General features: G+C 43.4%; 2 protein-coding genes across 2 annotated transcripts in view; one reads left to right on the top strand and one right to left on the bottom strand.

Annotated features, from left to right (window-relative positions):
* FEZF2 (FEZ family zinc finger 2) overlaps positions 1-116 on the top strand; it is a 2,525-nt gene extending 2,409 nt beyond the window's left edge. Inside the window, 1 exon segment of the mRNA XM_031555514.1 lies at positions 20-116. Within this exon segment, the coding sequence (XP_031411374.1) occupies positions 20-116 (97 nt within the window).
* Positions 117-5,824: 5,708 nt separating this feature from the next.
* Positions 5,825-19,721, bottom strand: C14H3orf14 (chromosome 14 C3orf14 homolog). Its single transcript, XM_010718632.3, has 5 exons — positions 19,593-19,721; positions 18,406-18,485; positions 17,558-17,681; positions 12,773-12,847; positions 5,825-10,068 (listed from the first exon to the last, which is right to left on the bottom strand). The coding sequence occupies exons 2-5, from the start codon at positions 18,456-18,458 to the stop codon at positions 9,928-9,930; spliced, it is 393 nt and encodes a 130-aa protein (XP_010716934.1). The 5' UTR covers positions 18,459-18,485; positions 19,593-19,721; the 3' UTR covers positions 5,825-9,927.
* Positions 19,722-21,128: the final 1,407 nt, after the last annotated feature.

Below are 21,128 nucleotides of genomic sequence, written 5' to 3'. Positions count from 1 at the left end.
GGCTCGTGGGCGCCCGCAGCTTCCCGGGGCCGCTCTCGTTCCGGCGCTGTTCGGCCGCTCCTCGGTGCCGCTCCCCGCATGCAGATGAAGTGATCTCACGCTCGCTTTCCGAGTAATGACCCAAATTAAGAGAGAAAACACAGACCCTTCAAACCGCATTACATTAATCTAATCACTCCCAGCAGGCCTCAGAAACTCTTTTTGATCAGAATACGGATAATCAAGCACTTGGATTACACTAAATATTCCCTTCTCAGCTCCCCCCTTTCCCTACTTTTAATATGCGAGTGTCTATTCCGGCCACGTCGTTAGGAACAATATTATTCTAGCGGAGAAACGAGGCTGATCTCTGCGTGCTGCTCGGGCCGGGCTCGCCAATGAAGCGGGGAACGAGCGCGACACCCGAATGCCTGGGGACGCCGCGATGGGGAGTTCACCTTTCCCCGCTTAATGGAGCGATTAAACGGAGGGAGGCGAAGGCGAGCACAGCTCTGCGCCGAGAGCGGGGCCGGGAGGCGACCCCGTGCTGCGCCTTTGCGGGATGCGGTGCCGGGAGCGGTGCTCCGAGCCCCCGGACTGAGCTCCTCCTCACTCGAGTTTTGGGTTTTTTTCGATGCCAAAACGATCGCTTTGATGGTTTGGAGCGGTCGAGGCGCGGAGAGCGATGCGTACTGACGCTGATAGCGGGGAAAAGATCGGGGGAGAATTTGTTTTAAAAGACTTTTTGGGAGAGTTTCGGGTTAAAAAGAAATTAATAATAACAATTGGAATCCCCGTCGCTACAAGTCACCGCTGTTGGAAACCTTAGGAGAGAGGGAATCCGTCCCCAGGCGAAGGGGCTGTAGCTCAACCTCTCGCAAGCGGATCGCGGCTGTAGAGTGAGCCCGGCCCCGGCAGCCAGACGGGACGGGATCGGCGAGGGGGGCCCCGGAAAGGCGGCGGGATGAAAAACCACGGCGGGACGAGGCCGGGAATCCCGCAGCCCCAAGTCGGTCCAGCCGCCGCTGCCGGGGAAGCGCACCTCGGGGTCGGGGGGAGTCGACAGCCAGAACCGGGCTCAGCCCCGAGCCCTTCCCGCAGCCCGGTGGGTGAGGGCAGGGCAAGAGCCGCTCCCAGCCAAGGGGCTGCAGAAGCGCTCTTTTCTCGTTCTGCTAACACGCAGCGCTGCCCGCAGAGCTGGCGGAGGGGCAGCGGCAGCCTCGTCGCGGCTCGGAACGTCCTCGGGACACCTCGAAGGGCCGCGTCGGCCGCCCCTGGACGGGTTTTGTCACTTCGTCCCTCTGGGGGCAGCGGGCAGCGGTCCCAGACCGTCCTCGCTCCGGCCGCACCGAGAAACGGATGGCGAGGATCGGAGCCCCGGGAGCGCTGCCCGCCCCCGGCCGGGCTCTCACCCCCATCCCGGCACACACAGGCGGCGGGTGGCGGGGGAGGGGCGGCTCTGTCAGACGCACACACGCCAGAGACTCCAATTATCTTCTCCCTCACAAGATGTTTCTGCTGTCCACGACTGCTCACACTTCAGCGCTCTTGCCAGCAAGCCTCAATGGTAACACAAAACCCGCACACAACCCCTTCTCCCGACGCCGCAGCCGCGCACACAACAGATTGAGCGGTGCCGGTGCCTCGGGGGGAGGGTTAGAAGTGCCTCCGGGCGGGGAGCGGTACGAGGAGCTGTCGGGTCTCCCTCTCGGCCCGGCCCGGCCCAAAGCGGACTCCCGAGCCGGGTGAGTCGCGTCGGGCACCGAGAAGCGCCCGAGCCAAAGGCAGCAGCGTTGCCCTTTTCCCTGCACTCCGCTCTCCAAACGTCTGAGCAACCAGTTTGCTGCTAGAAACATGTTAATTGCCAACGGAGCTCATTAAGGCATGCACATGCAAAACACAGCGAGGGAGATTAAATGGACAAAAGCGCAATAATGAACTGTCAACAATCGAACCCATCTACAAGACCAGGAGCACTCAAGAATGAGGCATTTAGAGGCAACAAAGGATTGTCTGGGACAGGAAGAAAGGACGACCTAGACTTTTGTTTAGTCAACACAATTGATTACAAATGAGAGATTAACAGGATAGCTTCAGAGTTTTTTTGAAGGAGGCAGAAGAGAAAAGTCCAATTAAGTGCACCGAATGTTAACTACATTGATTTCCACGGCCAGCCCTAGAGAAATTCTCATTAAACCATCCCTGGCGATCCCTTTTGGAAAGTAATTTGTCTCCCTGATGGAGCAGAGAAAGGGAGCCGTGTAAAGAGAAAGAAGCGCTAGTTCTTGGCACAATGAGCTTAGGAGACACACTGGAAAGAGCCAAAGGGGGAGTTAATGAGCATCTGACAAGCCGCTTGGACCCGGGCCTGGAGAGCAGCGATGAAAAGATGGAATTGGCCAACAACTATTCTTTATATCAAACATAAAAAGGCCAATCTGAAACAGGGCTGCTCAAAGCTGGTGGGGAAGAAAAGAAAGGCCCCCACTGGGGGGTGGAGTGGAGGGCTCAACTGCCCCATCGGGACGGGAAAAAAAAACGCTCTGGCATGTCCGTGTCCCAGCGAGAGGGGCTGCCCGACCTCGGCACAGCCGGGCTTCGGCACAGCCCGGGCGGACACGCCACGGCCGAAGCGCTGCGGGATGCTGTCCCGGCCCTTCCCGAGGGTGCCGGTATCTCCGAAGCACCCGGGGGCCCCGCGCCTATTCTCCTCCCGTGTAGACACGGTTCGTTCGGAGGCTCTTAAATCAGATTAGAGCTCGTTAATAACAATTTTGGCTTAAGTCTGTATTGACTTAGGTTTAGGAATGGCTTAGCGCTTTCGCTTAAGTCAACACGACGGCTGAATTGACACATGCCTTGCCCAGCCTGCCGATCCCTGCGGGCGCCCAGGTGCCCGCCGAGCTCTGCCCTCCTGCTTTAAGCCGCACGGAGCAGCATTTCTACTATTTTTAAGTAAGACGGCGGAGCCTCGAGAGAGCGACTCCCGCGTGTCAACCACGAGGGTCCCCACCGCCTCCCAGGGCACCGCTTTCCCCGACGGCGTGGTCAGAACCCGCTCCTTAACATCTCTCTCTCTTCGCATTTGCACCTCGAGGACTTCAGCTATCCCTCTTTAACTCCGGGGGCAGGGACAGGTGGGCCCTGGAACTCCGCAGGCACAGTGCCATGAATACCACGGCGGCGGGGACAAGCTGGGAGTGACACGCTCACCCCACACCCTCTCCCGAGGGCTCCCGACCCGCGTAGCAGATCTCACACTGCGGCGGCTGATCTTACCTCGTGTCATCCACCTACTCGCTTTGGTTATTTGGGGTGAAGCCATCCCACAGGCAAAGTACCACCACAGACTCATTTCATAAAGAGAAAAGCCCCTCACTTACCCCCTTAGCTGCTGCTGCCATTTGCTCTGACTCTCCAGGTGACCAACCCTGCCCGGCTATTACTCCCATTCCCATGCTTATCGCTTAACTGATTTAATCACGGAAAGGTGAGCCCAACACGTGTCCTCAAGTAGGAATAAAAAAAAAAGAAAGAAATCAAACAGCTGCGATTCCCTCTACTCTCTTCTGCACCTGTGGCTGGGGAATCACGTGTAGGTACTGAGAGAGCGCTCTGTAAGATTTGCTTTGAACTGCTTTACAGCATTTTTTGTTCTGGGGAAGCCTAATTGTCCCCAGTAAAGATGGGGACAAAAACGCTGTCAGATGTGGAGCAAAGAAAAACGGGCCCGAAGTTCAGAATCAAGCTTATAAATCCCAAACAGCGCAAACTTTTCCTACAACTACGGCAATTCTGCCGTCTTCTGCGTTTGCCCAACGCTGCGGCAGCGAGAAACATTCGAAGTGATCTGCAGGCAGGGACTCAGCACCTCGCCGTGCCCGCACAGGGTACACACGGTAACCAGTGGGGCAGCACCGCAGCCCCGCCTCTGCCGGTCCCTCCCCGAGCCCCGTCCCCACCGAGCGGCCCCGGTACCCACATGGGAGGCACAGCCCGGCCCCTAAACCCCACGGAGAGAAGCGCTAACAGCCGCTCGGAAGGACCGAGCCCACAGCAGCTGAATGTGCCCCCAAATGGGTACGTTTGTCGTGTAAAGCAAGCAGGAGTTTTGGATCACACAAAGAGCACTTGAACCCTGCTGCAACCGCGTTCCCCACGTCCTGTTATCTGTCTGTTACTCCTTCTACTGTCTTCCTCAGTGCTGTCAGTTGCCAAGCTATTGCACATAAATAGAAGCTTTCTGATTTATAACCAGCCTCTTCCTTCTGATTCATTACGTTAATGAATTGAGATGTTACCAACATTGGATTAGCGCATAACTGAATGAATCCAGCAAAAGAAAGCTGATTATAGAGGGAAAAGCCAATCGTGCCCATAAACTAAATAAAAAGAAACGCCCGAGCAATGGGGTAAAGCAGCTGAAGTTGTTTCAGCTCACCCCAAACACCGCTCTCAGCAGACGGGGTGCTGACATCGTCTGTTCCCATGCAAAGCTCTCCCCTGCAGGTTCGCGGACGTGGCTCCCACCGTCACGGCTCTCACTACGGATGTTACCGGGGATCACAGCGGCCGCCCCGAGCCGCCTCGGGGATGCCGGCGCCGCAGCCCACGCTTCGGGCACACTTTGCGGCGCGCTGCTCCGCCGGTGCGCAGCCCGAGTGCCCCGGTACAACGCACCGCGCCCGTCTGTGCTCCACGTTGGGCTTTCTACCCATTCCAAACTGGAGAACGGCGGAGGAATGCTATTTCTCTCCCCTCTTTTCTCCCATTTCTAAGCTTGGGCTTCCCGCACCCCGAGCAGCTCCGTGCCCAGCGACGTGGGCACCCCGCGCACACCGGGACGGAGCTGCAGGTGCAGGGCTGCCACGGCGCCGACCTCCGGAGCTTCTGTTAAGCAAGTCAGAGCACCAGCCATGAAACTGCTGGGGACGCACACAAACTAAACGGGTAAAGAAACACAAGGCTGGAAACAGAAACGACGTTTCCAGCCCCGCTGTGAGGCAGGTACTAATTACTGCCGCTTCAAGCTAGGCATTAGGCAAGGAGACTGCAATTTACTTAAAGGACACCGAATTTTTCCTTTTATTAATTTGCAATATATTTGTAAAATAATCTTACGGCAGCTGGCTCTGCTTGAATCTGTTTCAAAAGTGTGATGTAAATACCGTCTCACACTATTCTGCAGCCTATTAGGGCTTGCTGGTAGGTGATACGACTGAGAGGAGAAAGAACACCACACATTTATTTTTAAGATCATCATCACTAGTGATAAAACTTATGGGAAGAAGCGATCATACTTCCTATTTGTATGCAGCAATGACAAACGTATGCAAAGTAACTCAAATGAAAAAGATGCAACTGCAGGGATATATATGCACACGCACAGTGGACACAGTTCAGGCATTTTTAAGAGCCATTTCAGCTATGTTTAAGAGCAGTAGCAAATTCTCAAATTAAATCACGCTATTTACTGCAGGGGAACCCACAAAACTTATTTTTTCCACTCATTTTCTTTGTAAGAGCTTCAAATTTATCCACATCTTGCAAATAATCACACATTTGAAATAATTAAGCACACGCTTACTAGGAAACAATAGAGAGAGCGTAAATAACCTACCCTGGATTTATTACATTTTGATTTTTCATCAATAAACTTCTGAGATTCTAATCTTCATTCAGCAGATAAACATTTCTGATGGGTCTCAAAGGAAAATGAAGGATAATAAGCAGCACACCTAAGCAAAGCATCCATCACCTGCAGACTCAGTGCACATCAGCTACAGCAAGCACCGACTTACACACGGTTTGTCCATGCAGTACAACACCAAAATCCACCAGGCTGTGAATACAAGATGAAAGCTTTATTTAAACTGTATCATATTGTATCAGTGGATTATAATCCTCAAGCAAACAGAATATTACAGTAATGACGATCTGAGCATTACAAATATGTTAAAACAGCTTGCATTTGGGGTGATATTTAAGGTCAAGTTGTATCTGAACACAACTATTAAAATATTATGAAACTTAGCATTATGGAGTAAGTAATGTTTTCTTTCAGACATAACCCTCTAAAACTGCATTCCATTTTTTTTTTCCCTTATCTTTCACTATCAGCGAGCTCAAAGTGAGCACCTCTAACCCTGGCTGCACAATGTGAATGAAATAGAGAGGAGGAACTATCAGCTCTGCCTAGAGCCTGGCTCCCAACTTCTATGAAAATGTGACCCTGAAGAAATATAACTGAGAGGAACCACAGCGACAAGTACCATGTATCCAAGCCCTTCTGTTATCTCATATATACCCTCAAATGAAACCAATAAGCTTGAGAAGGACTCTGTGGAGTAAGAAACTTCCTATCCCAGGAAAAACTTTCATGCCCTCTGCTACTGCCCCCACTGCCAGAATGGCTGAGATAATAAAATCCTTGGGAATGTGAAGGTAGAGGTGAGAAAATGGGTGAGCAGGCTGTGCTCCTAGGCTAGTCCTGTGCTTACTCATCCATGCACAAACCCAAAAAGGCCAATTAATTATTTCTTCTTATAAGATTCTTGATAATTAACTTACAAACAGGCAAAACCATTCGTTTTCTCTCCTGCTTCTCTCTCCCTTGTGTTTTCTGACCCACTGGGAAAGCAGAAGCAGCAAGAAGCAGGACCATTGCAGCTTATGCATACATATGCTTTAGCACAAAGGGGCAAGCAGCACATCAAGAATGCAGAGTAACAGGTTACTTTCAGAGTAAAAAAAGCCATTTACCCCAGAACGGATAAAAAGCCTGGGATGAGACAGTGGGATGACTACAATGAATTCATCTTCTTGAAGCACTGGCCTTGAGACAGAAGAGTACTCATTCAAGATCTCATTTAATGCCAGTATTAAATCATGGCAGTACAGATCAATTTATAGTTTGTTTGTTTTGTTTTTATCGAAATACACTTCAGCTATTGCAGAAGTGCTTTCTCAAATGCAGATCTACCCAAAGGCAGGTGGCAAGCCAGCTCAGCCGCATAAAAAAGGTGCCAGGTATAACAAGAGATACCATAAAATCACGTGCTCTGCCACTGCTTGCCCCAAGCTCTGTGACACATCAGGACACACTTGGCTTCTACCCTAGCAGCTCTGCTACGTGCCTCCTTGCACCTACTGCTTTGCTGTTTCACTCATACACAACTGCATTTCTGCCTTCCAGACCACAGGCCAACAAAAAGGCCCGTCAGCCAGAGAAGATGCCTATACACATTCCTACTTCAAAACTTTCCTCTCTATTTTTATTTTAATCAATTTTTCTGGACCTGTTCCTATATAACATTCTATCTGCTAGCTGTCCTGTTGCTCCTGAAGCTACAGCACAGAAAAAAAATGTAATTTCCTTTTCTGAAAAGAAAACGAATTTTAATCTTCACCTCTTAGCCTGATAAAAGAGGGAAAAAAAAAAATCAGAAAGACAGCATCCAAGTATCTAATGAAGTATCTAATAATACCTGACAGTTCAAACTATATTTGTTACCAAGGGAGTTGTTTTTGTCTTTATTTTTACAGCAGTTAAACAACGGCACAGAACCCTCTTCTCTCCAGCTGCTCTGCCCTCACAGTACACACAGCCTTCCTTCCACGAGAAATCAAAAGCAGCAAGGAAATGGTGAGCATCTGCATTGTGTCCCAGTGTTCAGGCGGAGTCCAAAGAGATAAAGACCCAGCTTATTCACACGTATAAAGTACTTAGGGGCCCAGATTTTAGTTTAAGTGATTTCCCTTTCCCTGCAAAGACCAGGATGAGTCCTAGCCTTTGTTAGCAACAGCTCGCCCACCCCTTTTCTAGGAGAAGGGCATTGCATGTGATAGCTTTTCCCCTCTTGTATGTTCAACTGATTCCAATTATTTGCTTTTTTAAATTGGAGCTCAATGATTTGAAGATCCACACACATTCCCACTAAATCAGACTGAGAACCACGTTGCGATCTCACAGAAGAAAATATTACCAAGTTGTCTTTGTGACAGAACACTGAGTAGGTATAAAATTGCAATGGTCTCTCTGCCAGGTTTTTTTAAGCTCTCTGCTAGTAAGATGAAAGCCTAATTTGATATTTTTGTAGTTATATAACAGTTCTAATATTTTGTGACATTTTGTATTGTGACACTATAGATGAAATTGTCATCGGACTGACACCCTTTACTGTTTATTCCTTAATTACAACTGTTAACAACACTGCAGAGAAGCGTGCTAATCTGCCATCACATATTATGAAAACAACGTTATTGTTACAAACACCAACACCCACTCAACAGGATATTTCTAAGATGGCAGTTTCTGTAAAAACTTATCAGTTTAATGGACACTTTAAAAGAAAAAGTTTTAAATGAACTCCTAGCATGCCCACTGAAAATATACAACATTTTTAAAACCGAAGTTTTAATCTTTTTTTTTTTTTTTCCTGTGTGTAAATGATACTTTGCCTAATTTAAATCCAGACAAAACTGAGTGCCTAATTTCAGGAAGGAGCACTCACGGATGTTGGTCCTGCAAGTTCAGCCAGGCTTCCTAGAGTTCCCAGCTAGAAGTCCATTCTCTAGTTCAGACTGAACCACGAACTTCTCACCAACAGCTAATCAACCTGTGAATATCTGAGCTATGTTTACTGGAAAGAATGCGTCTTTTTCAGTCCACAGGTCTGAGCCAATTCAGATGTTTATCAACAACGCTGCTACAAACTGAGTTTCAATAAAAGTACTTCCCTAGCCTAGCACAAAAATAATTTGTATCTCTAAGTAACATGGAGATGCATTGATCAGTTCATTAACAGATCAGCAAAAATTAGTAATTACAATTTTTCCAAACCCCCAGGCTCTGGCAGAAGTTAACTTCTTTTATTCCTGTTCCAGATCAGGGGGCGTTGCTGTTGTCCGGATCAGAAGAACGTTGTAGCATGTAAAATTAAATTTTAGCAACATATTGACTCCAGCCCAGGTTCTCCCTTCCTTTCTTTCTTTAAAAGCATCCTTCCCATAGGAAGGGTGAAATTTCTTCAGGCCAAGTCACAAATCTAGAAGTCTTTTCCAATGAACTCTGAAAGAAGATGTGGAGGAACAGTTCAGTGGCTGAGAAAGAATCTCTGCAGCTTCTATGTGCTTGGTTGTATGACAGCTGCTGCAGGCAACCTTCCTGCTTGCTCCCATCAAACTCCTCATGCTCAAGTTGAAGACCTCATTTATAGGATGCCACCATAAAGAAAATAGCATTAAGCCTAGGAGTAGCAAAAAGTTCCTATGGATTTCTTTGTATTTTCTTGTCCTTACATGTTAGATAGGATGAGGCTGGGAAAAGCAGCAGCAGTTAAAGGAGAGAGATGCAGAAGCAATAGAAGTGGCAATGCCAAAAACAAAATAAAAATCAGGGAAAGCAAGATGTGCAAATTTGAGGTGCTCTCCCCACATCCACTATCATGAATGTTTTCACACAGATTACTGCTGCTGAACCAAGACTGATGCAAAGAGCCTTTCCCACTAATGGCAAATTCTTCCCTTCTGCTTCATCCACAGAGATGCATGCAACACAGATGAATACAGTGTAGAAAGATTATGTATGAATCTATCTTTAGTTATCACACTTATACAGAAAAGCAGAGGACTGCAAATAACCTAAGACTCTACTTACACTGAAGCAGTAATCACCTTGGTGGGTGATTTGACTTCTGATCCAAAAAGCCCCCTTAAGCAGCACTGCTTCTCTCATTGTGAGGAATTCTAGTCTAAGCTCTTCAAAAGCAGATGCCACCATTCAAACTGAAGTTTTACACACCCAGACAACAGAAACAAATTATCCAGTACAGTTCATTTTCATTTCAAACAATTTACATTACCATTTAATGGCATATTACATTCTACAAACTGGATGATATTGTCTGCTCAAACCAGAGTTACAAAACAAAATCAGAGTATTTGTTTTTATGAATCTTCTTCTGGGTAGCTTATGTTGTTCTGTTTTGTAGTTTTCAGTTTCTTAAAACCAATGGGATATTCTGCTCTTCCTAAAAGAAACTCTTCCCAGTTGGGAAGAGAGTCTTTTACTGAAGCCCAATAGAGAGTCTGAGAAAGACATAAAAAAAGTAAAAATCAATTTTATTTCAAAATCTGCATCAGCATGTCTACAAACAATAGATATATGCAATGGATTTTCAAATCTTGCCTTATGAGTGAAGCAGTTCAGAAAAGAACAATGTACTTGCACACAAAGTTATCAATCTCTCATACGATGCAAAACACCAAGCTGGAAGGATTTCATCTTGTAGCATGAACTGTGAAGTGACTGAATCTGCCCTCTTGTGGTAAGCTACAGATTAATTCAGACCCTCAGCATACCTTCAATAAAATATTTTCTGTGATTCTAAGCTTCTCCAAAAGCAGCTTTCGTATTTAAATACATGCATTAGTTGCATTTAAATTTGAAATAATAAAAAAAAATCTGCTTAATGCTATAAACAGAAAGCGCTATGTAAACTGCTTTCCTTAGAAAAGTTCGCAGCAATGCAGTTCAAACTATTTGAGTAAAACTTCAGCTGTGATAAATCAGTGACACAGTAATTGGCTCCAGTATTTGCGTCACGGAAGGAAAAGGCCATCTAGTTATCTCGTGGTCAGAAAAGAACACTGGATTATCCAACTCTGTGCGTTACTCAGTGCCTCTGACTAAGAAACTTGACTTCCATTCTACTACTAGAATGGACATACTGTTCATCATTTTTGGTGTTAGCGCTCAGGAGAACTTGGCTTCTTCTGGAACTCTGAAGAAGAAATTCTTAGTGACGCCTATCCTTTTTTCTCCACAAGATAATGTGATCAAGAGCCAGATGAAACTTACACATTCAATTCTCCAAGGTAAGTGGAGGTATTTTTAGATACCTATGTTCATTCAGTAAAAAAGCAATTTTGTAGCAGAAAACATGTATGGTACCATATGCATTTTTTATTTCCTCTACTTGTTTAAATATATAACGTTCACTTTGTAGTACTCTTCTACATCTTTTTACAGAGTATTAGATTCCTGGCTAATCATCCTGATCCTTACATGTAACTCAGATATAACTACAGCTCTTGCAGATTTACAAAAATATTTTCTTCAACAGATTTACTCAAAGAATCTTTTTTGACAAGCATATGTGCTGTCACACAAAACTACTCTGACTTAGCAAGCTGGGGATCCATTACAGCCATAACTTTCAAAGTATATTAATACAGACACATATATGGCTGAGTGAAATATGCTCAGAAGTGTTTTGGAGCAGAGCACGCACCAGAATTTTGTACCATGAAAAAGTTTTCTTTTTCTACTATTTATAGCACTCTTCTTTAGAAGTATAAAAAAAGGCTGAAATAGGATCTTCTGCTTCAAATAGTAACATCGTTCTCTCAAAAATTCTACCACTATACCACTATGCTAAAGAGCACAAAGATCTCTGCAGCTATCAGCTCTGTGCTCTCCAGTACACGTGGACTTCAGTCTACATCCCATAAGCAGCTTAAGCACCAACATAGGACAAAGACAGAAGCCAAACTGCCTAGTCCAAAACTGATCCAAACAACTCTTCAGGTGCCTTGAAGTCCTCTAAGAGTCTAAAACTCTACTTCTGAGCACAGTCAGAATGGGCTCAAACAAATACTTTGGCAGCCTTCTCAGTGTCATTCAAGATGTACAGGTATCCAGGAAGAACATTTGATGTTTCCTGAAAATCTCTTAAAACCCCACTAAAAGGGCATTCTGAGAATGTATCTTGTCACTGTGATGGGAGCCAGCCATTTATGAACTACAAAGATAGACAAAATCTTTTAACAGTAACTAAAACAAGAAATGATGTTTCTCATTTAAGGAGCAGCCTAAGTATTACAACACTTGCCCAGCAGGTGTGAAATCAACATACAATACACCTCGCCATCAGATGAAAACACTACAGTTCATACCTTTTCTCTCCTTTCACAACACACAGAATAGTGTGGGACATGCTATGTTTGTGGGAAATAACTCACTGCATAATGATGAACCCACAAATTACTGGTCCAAGAAACACAAGCAGGAATATGATTTGGTGTCCCCGTGGTTAGATGTTTAGTTTCTACCAGGAATAAGCTGTGTCCCTATTTCTGTTCCTAAGAATGCTCCTGTCCTCCTTATTCATTCATCACAGCGTAATACTGAGAAAACGGTCTTGAGATTAGGGAACTGAAATTGGTGTGTTTTATCAGAACAATATTTAGTTCTCAGAGTAGCAACTTCCTCAAAATTGCCATCTTTAAATAATGCTTCAGGGACTGTGAGTGAGAAGAAAAATCCCAGGTTTAGCACTACTTTTCCTGAGATCCTGTACAACCTGATAAAATAACTGCGAGAAGTGAAATCTTCTCTGTTCAAGTTGATAAACTGTTGACTCTGAAATGGAAGGATGACAACCTGCAGCACACTGAAAACAGGATGTCCGTGTAAAACAAAGTAGCTCTGACATAACAGTCACAGTAGTCATTATAAAAATTGAATTTTGTCAATATCATCCATTTCCATTTTTAAATACAAGTCTGTAAAGATCTGAAAGCTGCAAAATCTTTCCACCAGAATGCTCTACAATCTAGGGACCTTGCCCTAGAAGTTAGGTTCAGCTTGCTGCACAGCACACAGGCCTTTGGCTATACCAGTCACTGGATTTTAAAATCAATTATTTTCACTTTAAGAACATGCTTGGGGGGCATGGGGAGCAAAATATTTGGTAAACAGCAAACAAAAAGACAGAGTTCTAGGACTTACTTCTAGCTTAACAGTATCGGGATGTGGAAGTAAATACATTCTTTCTTGCAGCTTTTTTTCTGCTGCTTCTATGTCCTAAAACACAGGCAAAGCACATTTAAAGAACACAGTGGGAATATTAAAAGGAAAATATACTCACATAAAGACATTTAGATTAAGTTTAATGAGTTAATTTAATTAAACAGTATTCAAATACCAACACTGGAGGTTGAAAACTTTCTCTGCAGCCATTCTGGAATCTAACAGAACCTACAGTCCTACAATCTAGGAATCTACAGTTTCTAAATGTTTACTGTAACTTTCTGATAAAAGAATAAATGTTATTACCACATAGGTCTGTTGCTGTAAAACACTGCTGTTCTCTTTGAACACAAAAGTAAATTACAATTAAATTCCATTCTCTATAACTTACAGCAATGGAGAAGAATAGAACGGTTTGATCTGTGCTGCATGAAAACTGAAGTATGTATTCTAGCTACTGTAACTGTAAAGTAACTAGGCAAATTATGTGCAAGATCTTTACTTCTCAAGACAAAGATGACTTGCTAATATGCATGCATAACATGTGCACAAAAATGTAGAGCTGCAGCAAGCTGTTCACCAGACAAACTTGGATGACAATGCACCTCATACAGTTTTCTTACAAAAATCAGTATTTGGGTTTCTGCTCGCCCAGTGGATGCGTGCTGGATTCACAAAGGCCTAAATAAATTTTAAAAACAGAAACAGCAGTGACAAACAAATAAAACCCATCACTCCAAATTAGCCCCCTTGCCCCCTTAAAGTTCTGACCCGCTCCTGTGGGCTTAGTTCCATACCCAAACATTGAAGAGATTGAGTGGTGGGCAGATGAAGAGAGACAGAAAGGGACGTGGGAGTGGGGTGTGAAGAAGCCAAAGCTGAACAGAGTGGAGGGGGAAAGAAAGTGTAGCAGATGGCAGAGTTGGGAGCAGAGAGCGGGTGTGAAGAGTACAACAGAAAAACTAAATGAGAGAGGAAATTCCCCAAAGGGACTTCCCAAATATTCACCACCACTGCTGCTGAAAAGAAGAGTGAGATGCTGGAGAAGCATATCCTCAAGAGAGACCAAACATGATTACTTGTGTTGAATAATAGCCAATCTGAATACATCAAAAATAAACAGTGCTCAACTTAAGTTTAGTTTGAGAAATATGGCTCAAATTCAGCTGGTACGGTTAATAAAAACAGAAACTTGTTAGCTCAAGTTCAACTTAGTAACACACACAGTTCATTCACTCTACAGTGTTCAGCTTATTCTATTTCATTAATTCCTTTTACACCATGACTATATAGTCATATATATATATATGGCTATATATCTCTTGCACATACTTGGAAATCTAATCTAAGTAAAACTCCCCTTTCGTACAAGGGAGTTTACATCTCTGGAGAAGCTAAGGGACATTTAAGAAAGAAGAAACTTAGATCTTGGATTAATCCAAATCCCAGGAAGCAGCGAGTGGCTGCCTCTTGTCAGGTGAGAAAAGAGAATTAATATACAGAGGGAATGTAAGCAAAACCAGAAGCCACCTGAAGTCACAATGTCAAAAAACAACAGAAGACATGAAAGAATTCACTAAACTAAGTATGGACTTTGTCTGTGGCACGTGTTTAAAACAGGTCCATCAATCGCACTGAATGAAGCTCATCTCAGTATGGCTCTGATGAAGGCTGGAGAAGACATCACCACATTGAGAAGTATCAATCACTAAAATTTGTTTCATATTCTCCCACAGCATTTCTCCCCTTCCTACAGGAATTTTCACAGGAAGGAAGAGCATCAAAAAATCATTTCTTTATCTATTCAGTTAAGGGCATCAGAATGTTTATGGTCATAGGAAATTTATGTATTCCAGGCAAAAAAAGGAGAGAGCAGTTGTGCATATATGTTTAGTGGAGAAGGTCACTTTGGCATAGCCTAGATATTGGATGTGTCTTTTTGTTGCTCACTCGAGTTTGTGTTGTGCAGTCTATTGTCAGAATACTGATTTAATGACAGACAGTGAACAAAATTTTTGCTGGAAGGTGTAGTATGCTTTAGAAAAATAACTAAGATTAGATGGCATTTCTTTCATGTCTATGCAACTGGTAAACTTTGTAGGGAAGAGAAATTTCCATCATCAATAAAAAAATAAATACATTGGTGTAAGCTTCTTTGGAAAAAAAAATAGCAACTATTTTAATATGTCACAATATAGAGAAAAAAAAAAAGAGAGCATCTTGCAGCACTTTCCCCTGAAACTACAAGGACTGGAACAAAAACAATTCAAGACCCTTCCCCAGAGGTAAAACGGAATGCATGACACACACATCGCTTTTAGGGGACCAAATTCAACTGTCACTTATATTGATAAGAGGCTGGCAGTATCCCACCTCGGTAATTCTGCAATTACATGCCTGTATAGGAAATCAAATTCAGTCTAAATTACTTACATAGTCAGTACTAAAAATTGAAGAGCATATTCCCTATTTTCTATTTCATGATATAAGATGCTGCACCAAAATAACAACAGAACTGATAAACCAGAAATGTTACTGACAAACAAGTCTCGTAAATTAGATTGTAAATACTGGTCTAATTTCTGCTTTTGTTATGAAAACATTATATAAGCACCAGATGATACAGATTTCTCTAATCTGTAGTATCCCTCTAAAGACATTAAGTAAAATACTCTGACAATTATGTTAAAATGCTGAACAAGTGCTTATAATGCTAAAATTTCAATTAAAAAAAATGTTTAGTTCCCTGCTTCCTGCTGATTAGAAAATAAATTAATCTTGAAATGCTTTCCTGTGCATAAATATCAACTAGTATTGAGAAAGAAAAATGCCTCTTCCTATGATCACATATTGAAAACAACTGATTTTGCTTACATGCAGAAAAAACAGAAATGCAAATAAAAAAATAACACTTCATCATGTCCATGTATTTTTTAGTAGGCCAAATCAACAACTCTCCACATGGTAACTGTGAAATGTACAGTGCCTGGTATCAGGAACAATATTCTGAAGCTGGCACATTAATCAGTCTTGTTTTCAAGCGTCTCATATATTATTCTGCAGAGATTTTTTTTGTTCTTTTCTATTCTGTTATCAGAAAGCATCTGCAGGAGTGCACGTCTGTTAAAATCAGTATAAAACAAATCGATTTAAACTGATTTATGCTACTTTATCCTGCCACAGAATTTGTTTTGATACATATGTTTTTGCTTTTTTTTTTTGTACAAACACCAACATTTTTGACACTTGAAAGGAACAATTTTGAGGATGTGACAGAAGATGGCAAATATCTGTGTAGCTGCAAAAATATTTACGCTCTGTATATGTCTAAGTTATTGTTAACATTTCCAATACAACAAGTTTTCAGCATGCAGAAAATATATCCTGCATTTCTTATGCTTGCTTGTGTACATTAGCTGAGAATGCACTGGTAAAATAAAGTCATTTACAAAAAAAAAAGACAATTATCAATATGAAAAATAGATCTATGGTAATTATAAAATGGGAGTCATAACAGATGAAATTACTAAAGCAGAGGAAAATGAACTATGATGCAAGAAAACAAACCACTCATCCCTTTCTATCAACCTCACACTGGAGCACCTACATAGTCCTTACCCACTGCAGAGGCATTTGATTGCACCAGCCCAGTAAGCAGCAGCTGACTGGAGTCTGAGTTGAAGTCCTCTTTCATCACACAGTATTTAAGAAGGCATCACACATTAACTGTTCTGCCTTATCTGCCACTCCCTAAATATAGCTTCCATTTAAATTTACAGAGAGCTTGCTTCAGAATCATACCCACCTAAAACGTGAATGTTTTTAAACCTTGATCAGGTTCTGCATGAAGAAACGAAAAATATTTGATGGTACAAATAAAACTTTTAATTTTCTAGAGTAAAATTTATAATTTCAAAAGATTCAGTACACACACTATATGGGATCTTAATAACTAAGAGTTGAAGAAAATGCCTGTGAGAAGCAGATGACCATTTTTCAAATGCATGCCCATGTCAGTGGTCAAGTGCCATCTCTTCAAACTCAGATGCCTAAGCTAAAGGTTGAGAAGAGATTCTAGCATTCTAGTCCCTGACATCAAACTCAGACCTTAATTTCCAGTTCTCAAACATCCACTTAACTAACCTAGGAAACATAAATTGGACCTAAACATGACAACAGATGTGTAGAACAGCTATGAACGTTAACAGTATCACCACTAAGAAGAACCAGAAACACCAAGCACTGATTTTACAATACTTGCAAGTAATATTCTTGAAGTCATTCTACCTCTCCTTAAAGAAAAATAACTGAGGACTTCTTCCATAACTTCACACAATCACAGCTGGACAACAGTTCCTACCCTGGACTAAAAGCATCTTAATCTGGGCAGCACCCATTCCCAAACATACTCCCAACTCTTGAATCAAGGTGTTAAGGTATTTGGAGTCTAGTTACACTGAGGCTGTCTTAGGCAGACATGTAATAGCACGTGTTGCATCTCTGCAAATACTTCAGAAAATAAAAAAGAAAAAAAGAGACAGCAGCTGCCACCACAAGGCTCAAATAAGAAGGGCATGTAAAATAGGTAGTAGTGCCATCCGATAATAAAGACTTGCCATTTGATACTTTTGGTCAAGTTCCAGAAGAGAAAAGAGAATATAGGAGGACTCTAATGATAGCAACGGAGCAAACATTTAAAAAAAATTATCTTAGCTGCATAATCATGACATTTCAACTCAGTTCCTGGTAGTTGCAGAAACTTACATTTAAAAGTGCTGCATTCCTTCTACGAGCTGCATCAGCTGCTTGAGTTTGCCATGTCTTTTTAGTCTTTTTGTCTCCTAGATAAGTCTCCATCTGCTGTAGCAGCGCTGATCTCTGAGACAGTCTACAAAGGAAAACATTTTGCTAAGTGGGTAGAACATTTTGCTCAGGAGCTAGAAAATAACCTTTTTACCTTACCCAGTTTTCTCAAAACCATGGGGCTAATTAAGCCGGCTGTAGGGTGGGTGTGCTGGGGGAGGGAAAAGGTACAGGCAGACACCACCTGCTGTGCTTGTACAAAGCTATAATATTGCAACCAGCACTCCTCATATGCTAAGGTGCTTAGAAGCACTGAATCTCCCAGAAGAGGAAAGATAGGGTGGGCTGGGGTGACCTGATCAGTGCTACTCCTGCGCATCGACAAGTTGTTATAACTAGCTGTTACAAGAAAAGCAGAGTTTCCTGAATATTACTGTATTTGCTTCACAAGCTGAGTTTATGGGGTAACAAAGATGCAGCTCAGTAACTGAGGTGCAGAGTGACAATCCAAAACCTTTCCCACAAAGGAGTTCAATGGTGACAGGAGGTTAACAATGGAGATCTTAAACCAGTACCATCATCACAAGTCAAAAACCTCATCAGTCTAAATAATCTCACCAGCAATGACACTAATTCCAGCAGTTCATGAAGGAAGAGTGCCACCTCCTGGATCACTGGCCCCTCCATAAAATACCACTATGCTCTCTAAAGGTCTAATTAACTGTTCAAAGGATGAATATGCGAGACCCCTCTGGACCACAGCACAAACTGCTGTGGGGACAGGCCCAGCCACTGAGGAAGTCACTTACATCTCCTCATGTCTCTTAGCCAGATGAACTTCCTGAGCCAAATAGGATGACATCTTCTGTTGTTTGTCCAGGTTTTGTCACTGTATTAAAGCAAAACCAAGTGAAATTAGAGTCCTCCAAAGACATGCACAAATGGCTGCTTTTCAGTAGCAAAGCATTCCAATTTAACAGTTGCATGCATTATATTTATATAATTTATCAGCCATGTAAATAAAACCTGCTTATAAATTTTAATGCCATAAGACATTGTTACATTATGGTTTGAATACAAACACACACACCACAAGTGCCCACAATACACATTAGGAAAACCTTAATGAATTCTAACATTTTACTTGGGAACTAAAATTTGACTTCCAACCTTCAGATTTAATGAAGTTTTCACAAACGTCTCCTGCTTACAGCCACACACACAAAGGCCCTCAGAGGTTCCTTCCAACTCTAAGGATTCTAGGATTCTATGACTGTGTTATGTGCTCACATAGTTTGTGTATCACTGTTCACAGCAGTGATTTCTGGCTTCGTGGTGGTACTATGAATACAAAGTTACACTTGCAATTGGAGTTCACACTACACCTCACAGTGCCTCCTGTGAAATATCACAGAATAAAAGGGACCTTGGAGGACCATCGATTCCAACCCCACTGCTAAAGGTTCCCTACATTAGCCTGCAGATACACGGGGAAATACAGGCATGATTTAAGAAGTGAAGTCAGTGAACCAGCTTAAATTTCGGGCCCTTGAAAGACTTAGCTCTTCAGTAAGGTAACAGAAGATAACTGAGCAGGGGTTTACGTTCACACCTTGATGGCTTTGGGTTCTTGTAGCTGTGGTGGGATCAGGTGCCCACTGCCCACATCGCAGCCCCCAGCACTACTCAGAAGCATGGAGGCGTTTTGCAGTCAATTAATCCTTTCCACCTCAGAAGCGCATTACTGTCCCAGAAATCAGCCTCAACTATCACATGAAAGGCGGTAGATAAAACGTCAGGCAATCAGAACACCTGAGGGCACGTCCGAGATCCGCACCTAACTTTGCAGCAGGACACACGTGACTTCGGCAGAAACTGATGTGCTCTACCTCACCCAGCAGACTCCCCGCCCTTCCGCTCTATTTCCAGCGCTTCCCTTTCCCCTCAGGAGGTCCCCATCACCTCCGTGCTCTCTTCCTAAAAAAACCTAGTTTACCTTCAGCCTTTGCGGCTTGCAAAAGCAAAGCCACCTCTCACCGCGGCCTCCGCGACGCCGCCGCCCTCCCCCCTGCTGGCTGCCAGTGGCGACGGCCGGAAGGGCGGGCTTAACCGCCAGCTCGCTATGGCCGCGTCGCGCCTCCGCGCTCAGGCCCCCCCCCTCAGCTGTGATTGGAGAGATGGGAGGAAGCAGGAGCCAATCAGAACCGGGGGCGGACAAAGGGGCTTCTTGAGCAGTGACTGTTACCCCTCAGAGGGTGTGGAGGCGCCTCGGGGTGTGGTTGTTTCTGCTGGGCGGTCGGCGATGGTTTGGGCTTTGCGTTCTAAGCAGGGCAGAGCGCCTTCGCACCTCTAAGCTCTAAGAGCTGCTCAGGCTGATTCCTTTTCTTCAGACTTCCGTTAAAACGCATTTCTTTAAGAGGCACAATTAATCCACTTTTTGTGTTTTGCCCTTGCAGCAAACATGAGCCAGGAAACTGTATGTCAAATACAAACAGCTGTTCAATACCACTCATATTTTCTTCATTTTTTTCCCCACTGTTGACAGGCGGTTTCTGAAGGAGTTTGTTTTCCCAGTTCAAACATTCTCTGTTCCCGTTAGGAGACTTCAGCAGGAACCTTTCCTGCTGCTGATCAGGTTTTCCTTGTGATTCCTCAGTTCCTTCTCTCTCTCTCTCTCTCTCTCCCCCTTATTTTTATTTTTGTCTCTGATTTTGTATTTCTTCTACAAACTCACATTAATTCGCTTTACGACACATAATTCTGTAAGACTTCTTTAAGGCACTTGTGAACTCACCTGTCCTTAGTACAGCATGCGGGATAAATAGTCCATAAAATCTTCATTTTACTTTTTTTTATGGTTGTGATTGGAAGACAAGACTTTCCAGTAAAGGAAATGGGGAAATAGGAGTCTTTCCTCACTTCTGGTGGTGTGAACAGTCAGTAGTTCTGGTCTTACTGGACTTAATGGAACGCCATTTCCATGTTCTACTGAGTTACGCCAGTTGTCCTTAATGGCAGCAATCTCTCCCTGCTTTTGTTTATTTATTTATTTTTTTAGTAGCGTTTGATGAATTCCATAAAGAATGGGCACTAATTGAACTTTGTCTTATGTAAATCACTTCATATGCCGTTTGTAGACAGAAAGCAAAGAACATTTTTGTTAAGCTGCAGGTACAGTCAGTTGTTCAGTGTTGTGGGAGCAGAGGATGGAAAATATAATTTCTTAATGACCACTTCATATGACAGTGGGATGGAACAATAGTCAATAGCTAAAGTTTTTTTGTTTTTTTTTTTCATTAGAAATATAGCCTAACCTAGTTTAGTTCCCAACTTGTCAAGAACGCAAGTTCTAAACTTATTTTAAAAAAGAAATCTGGTACTAACAGTCAGAAATCCCCATAGCAGGCTGCTTTGAATAGCTGGTTCCTTGTATTGCAAAGCAGCCACAATGAAAGCCTCGAGGGGCATTGCAGAAATGGGGATTTATGAATGGGGTGGACTTACATGACGAAAGACATTCTCTTGGTGGTTG

The sequence above is a fragment of the Meleagris gallopavo genome, chromosome 14 (assembly GCF_000146605.3).
Source record: "Meleagris gallopavo isolate NT-WF06-2002-E0010 breed Aviagen turkey brand Nicholas breeding stock chromosome 14, Turkey_5.1, whole genome shotgun sequence".
Taxonomy (NCBI): Eukaryota; Metazoa; Chordata; class Aves; order Galliformes; family Phasianidae; genus Meleagris; species Meleagris gallopavo.
This window is presented reverse-complemented; position numbering and strand designations above follow the sequence as displayed.